The following is a 10,607-nucleotide window of genomic DNA, read 5'->3' as shown; positions in this document are numbered from 1 at the left end:
GATGGGAATGAATAAAGGCAGACAGTGTGAATTGTGTGCATGGGTATATATGTATGCGTCTGTGTGTGTATATATATATGTGTGTACATTGAGATGTATAGGTATGTATATTTGCGTGTGTGGACGTGTATGTATATACATGTGTATGGGGGTGGGTTGGGCCATTTCTTTCGTCTGTTTCCTTTCGCTACCTCGCAAACGCGGGAGACAGCGACAAATCAAAATAAATAATAAATAAATAAATAGTAATAATAATGATAATAATAATAATAATAATAATAATAATAATAATAATAATAATAATAATAATGATAATGATAATAATAATAATAAGATTAATAGTAACGATAATGATAATAATGATAGTAATGATAATGATGATAATGATAATAATAATAATAATAATAATAATAATAATAATAATAATAATAATAATAATAATAATGATAGTAATGATAATTATAATAATAATAATAATAATAATAATAATAATAATAATAATAATAATAATAATGATAATGATAATAATTATAGTAATAATGATGATAATGATGATAATGATAATCATCATAATGAAAATAATGATTCTCCGTTATCTTCTTCATTTCTCTCCTATAAAGGTCTTTATAGTAGAAAAAGATATCAAATGATTCCGAAAAAACTCTATTGCGTCGTAAAGACAGGAATACGAATCTCACTTAACAGACGCACGAGACGATTGTCTAAATATGACGTTTCTGATCATATCTCTCTGTCTTGTGAACGTAAATGCATCTCGGTCTAATCTGAGGCGAGGCTGGCTACACTCCCGAACCACAAATGTTACTACATTTCATAATAGTTCTGGAGGCCGTGACGATTTCCCCTTTTTCCCATATTCCGCCATCTTATGCCAGTCCTTGTAAACATGGTCGTGAGTTTTCCCCTCACCGCGTGAAGGCTGGTAATCCAATTACCTTCTCCACTTTCCCTGTTTTCAGATACCACATTACACCTTCCTGTGATTACAGTTTCCTGACTCCCGCCACCTCTGCGTCCCCATAGAATGCATTGATATGTTATTGGGTTTAGCAGCTCCCAGCAGCCAGAGCTAAAAGAATCTATTTTCTTTTCTCGCGCTGTTTTTCAATGCTTTCCGTCACAAAAAATTATGTTATGGTAATAATAGACCCAATTTTTTTCTTCCAATCATCGATCCACTTGCGCTCCTAGGAAACAATGATTAATACACGAAATCTACTCTTTATCTATACAACAAAGGACGACAATTTAGATTTTTTGTCTCCGGAGCCACTGAAACCCTTCTTATTTCGCCATCGAAGTCACACCCAATATCCTTGCGTCTCCAGAAGTAGAGTTTCATTCAACCCTCCTGAGAAGGAAGATGCGTCCCATTTGCCAAGATTCATATTTCGCTAACTGGTTTCAACTGTTGTTGTTTGTTGGGTTTTACGGCCATCGACTTATGAGGAAGGTCATTAGGCCTGTCTTGGTTTCAACTTTGGAGAGTTTCTGTGGACATTGATGATGTAAATTTCAAGTGCTCTATGATCGATTTTGAAAAGAACTCGATGATAAAAACGATGAGAATAACTGGAAAAACTTTAAGCAAAATCATTGGTCTATTTTTCTGTAAGAAAAACTAAAAGGTGGAATAAAGTTTCGAACCGCTTCAAAAGGAGTTTCGAACCGCTTCGTTCTCGACGTTCCGATCTTTCGATCCCCCACTCTAGTTTTCGATCTCCTGCAGGTTTACAAGAAAGCGGCCGCCCAGCACAAGCGGAGGAATTTCGTTATGTCGCCCCTAAGCCTCATCTCAACCCTGGGAATGCTTCTCTCGGGGCTCGCGGGCTGTCCTCTGGGGCCCTCTCCGACCTCCTGCAAATGGACGACTTCTACACCTTCAACCCACATCTCATCCTGAAGAACGTGACGCAGTCGGTGCAGGAGATGACGGACATCCACGACGTCGCCTTCCTCAGCCAGTTCCTCGTAGAAAAGGTATACATGGCTGACCTGAAAATTCTCAAACCCATTTGACGCGTGTAACTAGAGTTTAAAATGATTTGTGAACAGGACTGTCTGTTGTCTCTTATGGCTTTATCACAATTTCACATTCTTACCTACGTGAATTTTGCTTAATTTCAATCATTTCTCTCACAGTGATAGCCTTTCAGAAGTAATACAAATTTTGGAAAATGAAAATTATTTTTTTGTGTTTTTCCATGTAGAGCTAACAACCCCCTTTAATGAATTAGCTGCACCATTAAAAATCTATAAAAACTCTTATTCTATACAGAAAATAGGGAAAACCATTGATATATTAGTAGTTGGTTGATTAGACACGATTTCCCTAATCCCATTTAGAACAGGAATTAGAGATGGCACGCGTCAGTGGTGTGCAAAAGAATAGAATCAAAAATTTGTAACTTACACATCAATAGCAGTTTTGGGGACATAGCATCACGTATTGCTATTACTCTCTCTCTCTCTCTCTCTCTCTTTCTCTCTCATCCTCTCTCTCATCCTCCTGCAGGAGAAGAACCCCTACTCCACTGAGTTCTTCGCCCGGACCATCGGCGTGTTTTACAACGCGATAATTGAAGACGTGGCCCCCGGGGAGCTGGACGCCGCGGTCCGCCGGCGAGTCAACGAGCTGGTCAGCAAGAACACCAAGGGCAAAGTGAACGAGTTCCTGTTGGAGAACGAACCGCTGTACCTCACCCCGCCCCTCACGGCCGTCGCCACTAGTCTATTCCACGTAAGATTTCAGCTGATCTGTTGAATGACGCAGGACGCCTTTGTTGAGAGAAGGTTAGTGTGTGTGTGTGTGTGTGTGGTGCAATGGGGTGAACAGAGAGAGAGAGAGAGAGAGAGAGAGAGAGAGAGAGAGAGAGCCGCAGTTCAACCATTAAGAACACAACATGGCAACATGTCCAGTAACGGCAATTTCTCGTGACACAAACATGGCTCTCCCTCCGCCCATCCCACGTCACGGCACCCGTGCTATACCCACTGGTGACGGCTGAATTAACCCATTACCGGAGTCGAGCGCCCGGGGCAGTGTAAACACCATCTCTGAGACAATGGTCAGGACATGGAGGTCTTTAAGGATATCAAGAAGAGGGACTCGCACATACACATTACGAAACTTTTTAAACAACGACCACATCTGCGAAGGCCTTCCCTCTAGGGGATGGTCATATACAGAGGAATTCTTCGATCAGAACTTCTTCAGGAAAGTCTTGATTATGCATTCAGAACTTTGGAAAGAAAAATAATTCTGTGGCAAGCTGAGGTGCCTAAGATACATAGCATTTTGATAATGATAGAATATCACACCTGACATTTCGAACGTGATGTATATTCTTTTCTTGTCTACGAATCAGACAGGCTATAGAATCACAAGGCTACATTTTGACTGAATACGGACTGATGTTAGCGACGAATAAAGAAACACCGCGTGAATTATCATTACTACTGACGCCTGATTGCTACTGCTGTCAAATAAATCTAGACGAGAAAAAAATGTTTCAGAAGATATATGTGGATTTTTTTGGGGGAAAAAATAATTAAGATTATTTTAGGATTATTTTGGAAGATGATTTTCATTATCTTAAGATTATTTTTGGTAAAATTTGTAGCTGTAGTGGGAGTTTACACACCGTATGCAAAAAAGATAAGGAGCGATTGAGATTTATAGATTTCAGTTGCTGGTTGCCCTTGGCTTATCGTCAATAAATACAGTGAGGATAGAGAAGAGTAATAACAGAAGTTAGTGGCGAGTGCCAGCGAACTTAGAGAAGGCAGGGGAAGTCTGCAGGAGACGTCAACTAAGTCCACAAACTGTGTTGACGACTCGATTGTCCATCCCCCCCCCCCCCCCCCCACACACACATACACACACACACACACACACAGCAGGCGTAGTGTGCTATCACGACGGTCTGAGAAGGCAGCCTGTTTCCAGCGTTTTCCTTCATCTCAAAATCTACCTTTGGTATCAAAAGGATTAAAAGAAAAGCTTGAATATCAATTCAAATATTTTGAAGGACATATTACGAAAGATGTGGCACTGGAATACTTCCAAGGCATCGTAATATGCTGGATCTTATTACTGGAGGTTGAAGTCGAAAAGTTGTTCCCGGTTTCAAATTGGCTTCGTTTTCTATGCGACATGACGCGTCTGTGTCAGGAGAGGACAACACGAGCCGTGAACCCCTGCTGTTGGTTCGTCCTGCATTAAGTATGGCTTGTTCTGTGATCTGGATTGACTAGGTTGACTGAGAAGGTGTACTTGTTGGAAGCAGAGGAAACAGAGAGAATGGGAAACCAAGAAGAAGGTAGAAGGATGAAGTGAAAGATGCCTTGAAAGCTCGGGAGCCTTGACATGCAGGAGAGTGTGAGACGTGCAAGGGGTAAAGCGGAGTGGAGCGATGTAATATCCAGGGGGCCGACGTGCTGTCGTTGGACTGAACTAGGATATGTGAAGCGTCCCGGGAGAAGGGGGGAGGGGGACCATGGAAGAATCTTTGTAACCTGGTTGCGATTAGGGCGCTGTGGATTCGATACATTGCCCATGTCAGCTGGAGAATGAATGCAAGCGAATATGGCCTTTCTCGTCTGTTTCTGGCGCTAGTTTGCTTACGCAAAGGGGGATGGAGTGGACCCGTGACAGCTCCATGATCCTTTCAAGTGAAGGATCCTGGAGTATTTGAAGATGATTATGAAACTTAGCCAATGATGATGATGATCGTTTTGAACGTCTGTTCAGGAATTTCATCAAAAGCTCCGAAAACAAAAACATTGAAATGTGACTGTAGAACAGAGACTGCACTTCCCACTGCTGCTCTTGCATTCCATAATGCAATAGGAGAGAGAGAGAGAGAGAGAGAGAGAGAGAGAGAGAGAGAGAGAGAGAGAGAGAGAGAGAGAGAGAGAGAGAACATTCCTGGTATTATCATCTTGACTCGAATAAATCCTCTGGTTTCAGCAGCTATTACAAGGGTTAGTTATGGCTTTAATCGAGACGACCACAGGGAACATTCCATGTTCGATCGTGATCATTTGTCTTCCCGTTAACCTCTCTTAGGTTTCTGGGGTTTGAATTGGTTGTTGTCTCACTGTGCCGGTTCAGACGAGATTCCCGGTTCGGATCAATGATGAAATGGTTCGACAGAGCGATACGAAACCGTCGAAGGTTCCTAGATAAAAGGTGCGTCTCGAGACTGTGCCAGCTCCGGAGCGCCTGTGAGGAATCGTATCTACCTCGAGCTTCTCTCTCTCTCTCTCTCTCTCTCTCTCTCTCTCTCTCTCTCTCTCTCTCTCTCTCTCTCTCTCTCTCTCTGGAATAGGAGGAGGAGGAGGAGGAGGAGGAGTAAGGTGGGAGCCTCCCTGGTGAGGTAGTTAACGAGGTAGTCAAGTGGTCGAGACACACGGTGTTGTCTCCCTCGTCCTCGGACGCTGCGGTGGGGTGGGGGTTCGCGACAGTGAATGACGCTGCTTCAGTGTCGTCCGGAATGAAGCAGTAAACGTAACGGGATAATGTTATGAGTTCCCTAGTGGCACTAGCACAAGTCTCTTTCTTTCTTTTTTTACGTACTTCCGACGTGTTTCATCAAACTGTTGTGTGCATGAAGCCCCTCCAACACAAGCACTGCCGCTAATTAAACCAAGCTTTAATCACGGAGCCTTACCTCAAACACAGGGAAAATAATTCGAGTCGTATTCAGGGTTCGAACAATTCTGTGATAAATGTTCTGAAGCCTCGCAGTTCGAGCAGAGACTGGGTCTGCTCGTGTCTCCATCTCATCTCTCGAGCAGCGGCCCGTGGCTTAGGCGCTTAGACTTAAGAGATGAGAGAAAAAGTCTTTGATGGTCACAGAACATATTCGTTGCAGGTACTTGTTGCCGAGGGAGAGCAATATGGCCGGGTTGTGGCCTTGGGTTCACAGACATATAATCTGATGAGTTTTGGTCGTCATCTCGAGTATTACCACATATAACAAAAGTAATTTACATAACCCCAGGTATCTCTACGTGGATGAAGTGGCTCATTGTCTACATATGCGATGGCATTCATAAGCCCAGCTAAATACTTGGATTATTTACGTGATAAATCTTTGACGTAAGGCAGACGACAGTACACAGCGAGGGAGCGTTCTCCCCGTATCTTGTTGTGGGCGATACATACATACAGCTTGGATACCAGAAGAAAGCTGAACCATTCCTTACGCTGGAGAGATATATTCCCACTTGTGTTATTCTCCCCGGAGCACTCGCACCAACGGGGAAATATCGTGGTAGCCGAGGGTTTATGGGCGACCCAGCTGGGCTTATAGTTCAGAGGTGGTGGACGAGGAGGAGATGGTGGTGTGGAAGGGAGGCGGGTCTCTGAGGTAGTGTAGGGTTACTCCCCTCTTCCTGTTATCAGAGCTCGGGTTGTTCTTGTTGGTAGGGAAAAGTAGCGACTTTACCTACCTACTTACCCAAGCACGAGTACTTCCGGTGATACACATTTTCCGTTCAGGCAGTGCAAGCATGTAGTGCTCCCGTACGAGGACTACGGTTACGAATTACGATTCGTGTGAGGTATATATGTAATGTGCTCTCTCGTGTTATGAGTGTGTGAGATGAGGGATGAGAAGAATGTGTGCTTGTGGACTCAGTGCCAGCAACCCAACTTGTTGGGGTGAGGCAGGGAGAAAAGAAAAGTGGGGGTGTTGGAGTGAGGTTGAAACAGCTACCTGGGACCAGAGAGGAGAACTTGACAGCCAATGTAGCCTTCTCAGGGTGGAAGAACCTCCTTGGTTAGTGGCTGCTTACCACAGAGCCAGAGAGAGAGAGAGAGAGAGAGAGAGAGAGAGAGAGAGAGAGAGAGAGAGAGAGAGAGAGAGAGAGAAAGAGAGAGAGAGAGAAGCGCTCACTGCAAGTCTTGCTTGATGCATGAGACTATTCCTCTCAGCTGCCACACCTGTATTACACGAGTTTTGATTCTCGATTCATCTGGGACTGACTTTAACCATATATCAAGTTTTCTTTTGAATGTAATCTCGTATTCGGTGTTCATTCTCAATATGATTGTGCTGGGCCAGTAATTAGGTCGATTGTTCTGGCTTCGTGACCTCTCACGCTGCCAGTAACACCACCTTCTCCCAGCCACGCCCTCACCGGCCACTCTCCCTCAGGCCCGCTGGAGTCTGCCGGTGCTCCAACAGGACCTGATCGACATGAGCTTCCTTCGATTCCCGTCGGCTGAGCGTCGTCTGATTCGAACCGTCGGCCTCAAGAAGAAGATGACCATAAATGCCGGGTTCTCCCGGGAAGCCGGAGTGACAACAGCAGAGGTGAGTTACTGGCAGGAGTGACATGAGCCAAGGTGAGTTGCGAGCGGAGTGACATGAGCCGAGGTAAGTTACGGGCGGAGTGACATTAACCGAGGTGAGTTACAGGAGTGACGACAGCCGAGGCGAGTTACGGGAGGAATGACATGAACCGAGGTGAGTTACGGCCGGTGTCACATGAGCCGAGGTGAGTTACGGCCGGTGTGACATTAGCCGAGGCGAGTTACTGCCGGCGTGACATGAGCCATGGCGAGTTACTGCCGGTGTGGCATGAGCCGAGGTGAGTTGCGGCCGGCGTGACACTAATAGAAGTGATTTACAAATCCATGCTGGCCTCTGTTTACAATTTTGTTGATAATGGTCAAATGTCCATGATTATTTTTTCTAATGACTCTTTCGAACACATTGATAATACGGTGATGTTTGGTCAAATGGTATGTACTGTTCTGGAGCTTTAGTCAGTGAGGGTCTGTACATTAGTATGTGACATTGTCTTATGTGTCATTATTTTTCAGTCATTTTACAATTTCTTGTTTGCATCATCTCACGTATGTAGTTTGGTCAGAGTTCTCTCCTATAAACATTACTATAAAGATGTTCTTTTTCGTCTTATTATTGTTAATGTGTACATCCTTACGTGTTCTTTCTCTTTGCTTTACTTCTGTATGCGTCATTATCCTCTCTCCATCGTTCCTACGTTTTCTCTCATTCTAATTCTGATTAATCCAATTATCTATTTGGGTCTCCATGTTCTTTTTATTTCCCTATATGGCTGACTTGGGATGGACAGAACATGCTCGAATCAAATCCACAAAAGGTGGTCAGACAACAAGCGAAAGAAGAAAGAAAAAGAAGTTGATTGAAGTTCTGCATGTGTTTGCAGTGCCGATATCTTTTCACAAAGGTGGAGGTGTTATAGGAAGAGAAAAAAGACGAAAGAAGGACAAGAAATTCGTAGTTTCGCTGGTCGGGGAAATGAGAGGTATCATAACGGCTAGTCCTCGGATGGCCAATCTCCACATGGAAACTAGGGAAGCAGCGTTCAGTCCTCAGTGGCAGGGACACACACACACACACTACTCATGAGAGCTGCGGCGAAAGCAATACCTGCAGAATGGTGTAGTGGTTAGCGTTCGTGATCGTGACGCATTTACAGGCTGCTCAGGGTCGAGTGCATAGGATCGAGTCTTGATTGCGGCAGTCGGTCCACAGTCAACCCAGCTGTTCATTCAACTCTCTATGGGTTAGTCAATGAAATGGTTATCTGGATATCGGACAGGGTGATGTTCCGTCTCAGTTAACATAAGAAACAAAGATCGTGGCGGACATAAAAGGGTTGGTTGCAGAAAGGTGATGAGGGAATAACTTTAAATAGATGGAGGATTCTTGGTTCCCATATCGCCAATGAGGAGACAGACTATGGTCCATTACAGAACGAGTAACCGCTACTCCCCCTGTTGCTCATATGGAACAAAATGAACGAAAAAACAATTATGGCCCTTTTACAACACAATCTCCTGCTCTTTTTAAGAAAACAGACTCTATGATGTTGATCACCTAAAGCTCCTAGGGTAGAGTGGGGGATGTGGTTGAGGCCAAGATATTAACGTTACCGCAGGATTGAATCACGGTATTTTCACAGTGCACAGAGGGAGGGAATCCAGCGTTGGAAAGACAGAGAGATATTGAGTCTTCAGCACCGCGTAATCCAACTCGGTCCCCCTGGCTGAGAGGGGAAATATGGTTAGCAAGTGACGGAGGACGAGTATGTGAATGAAGAGAAGGAAAGGCAGTTGATGTTTGTAAAGGTGGAATCATCAACGTGAGGGTAGATTGGGTTAGAAGCTGAAGAAGAGTTGATTACTTATGAGGAGGAGGAAGGAGTCAATAGTCCTATTAGAGTTCACATATTTTCTTCCCTGAATCCCGTCTTAAATCTTTATCTTTCGATCTAATCTTCTTCTACAGATTACGATTGACTCTGACACTAATTGTTTCCCATATACATTACCAGACGACTGTCATGGCTTTCGTGTGAGAAAGGTTATTTTGGTCACTTTCGGCCTGAAGGCAGCTCTTGAAAATGTTCAGAATCTGTCAGACTGATGCAAGCCTTGAAGCACAATTATTTACCATCGGAATTAGCTATGTAAGTACTGTGACTACATAGTTTTAGACCCAAAGAAGTAATTAGTTTTGAATTTAACCCAAAGCATAATAATTGTGGCTCCTTCTTAAGAATAGAGAAAATCGTAGTAGCTTCTGTCTCACAATAAGTTTCATACATCACACAAAATCCCACATCTTTTCTAACCGTGACGCATTTACGGGTCACCCGAGGTCGAGTCCTCATGGGTTCGAATCCTGTTTACGGCAGGCGGTCTATAGTCAAACCAGCTGTTCATCCATCCCTGGGGATCGGTCGATTAAATGGGTACCTGGCTCAGGCTCTATATAGATAGCGTTAATGAGATAGCCTTATTGAGAGCTTCAGTCGCTCGTACAGTCTCAGCTAACGTAAAGAAAAAACTGGTTCGAGTTCCGTCCTTGAACGATATATACTGGGGGTGGACGCGTGAGGATGTTGCTTCCCATAGCTTGTGTGTGGCGACTGGGCGCTCAAGGATTGGCCGTTATGACACCTCCTGCTTTTTTTGAATAGCTAACTTTTAGGTTTCTCTTCCTCCTTTTTTACCTCTTCCCACTTCTCATATGGAGAGCGTGACTCCTCCATGGCAACGGGTAAAATACTAACAGTAGCAGATCGTGAAGGTCTCCAAACAGATCTTATCTCCTACGACCTTCGACTCTGGTCTTCCGCCCGACCACGGGATCCCAAAGTGACTTCAGTAGGCAGCTGCGATCCAGCCTAATGTGCACACAAACCCAGCAAGTGAGGTGCACAGCATCACAGGCGCTTCTGGGGCGAATACATACCCCTACCCTCCCCTGTAGGATGCAGTAGGCTCCTCCACCACAGTAGGAAGAAAAGAAATCAGTCAGACGGAAGAAAGTCTGACAGATCCACAAAGACCAGGTCTAAATATTTTGACAGGTACCCTCAGCAAGCTGACGGGGTTTCAACTGGTGGTCCGCCAGCCGTGGGAGGGCCTCTGCTTATCAACCCTAACCCTTGCTTCCTCAAGCGTGTCAAATAAATATTTGGTGTCGAGAGAACGAGTCGACAATACCCCGACCCTGGGTGGGTCTGCTCATGCAGCAGCCTGCCTGATACACATCGGGAAGAGGAAAATCTCGCGTTAA

The 10,607-nt window shown here is 44.4% G+C and overlaps 1 protein-coding gene across 1 annotated transcript; it reads left to right on the top strand.

Annotated features, from left to right (window-relative positions):
• Positions 1 to 1,659: 1,659 nt before the first annotated feature.
• Positions 1,660 to 9,449, top strand: LOC139747129 (uncharacterized). Its single transcript, XM_071659045.1, has 4 exons — positions 1,660 to 2,001; positions 2,537 to 2,761; positions 7,188 to 7,346; positions 9,312 to 9,449. Exons 1-4 carry the CDS (start codon positions 1,885 to 1,887, stop codon positions 9,447 to 9,449), a joined length of 639 nt encoding a protein of 212 aa, XP_071515146.1. The 5' UTR covers positions 1,660 to 1,884.
• The last annotated feature ends 1,158 nt before the right edge of the window (positions 9,450 to 10,607 follow it).

This window comes from Panulirus ornatus, chromosome 67, assembly GCF_036320965.1.
Source record: "Panulirus ornatus isolate Po-2019 chromosome 67, ASM3632096v1, whole genome shotgun sequence".
In the NCBI taxonomy this organism is placed as follows: Eukaryota; Metazoa; Arthropoda; class Malacostraca; order Decapoda; family Palinuridae; genus Panulirus; species Panulirus ornatus.
Note: the sequence above shows the minus strand (reverse complement) of the source record. Positions and strands in the feature narration are given on the sequence as shown.

Bases quoted from the DNA above. Each gene is read 5' to 3' on its own strand.
- LOC139747129 (XM_071659045.1), top strand. From the start codon at position 1,885: ATGGACGACTTCTACACCTTCAACCCACATCTCATCCTGAAGAACGTG. The intron at 2,002-2,536 runs GTATACATGGCT...ATCCTCCTGCAG, and splicing joins GCCAGTTCCTCGTAGAAAAG to GAGAAGAACCCCTACTCCAC. The intron at 7,347-9,311 runs GTGAGTTACTGG...CTTCTTCTACAG, and splicing joins CCGGAGTGACAACAGCAGAG to ATTACGATTGACTCTGACAC.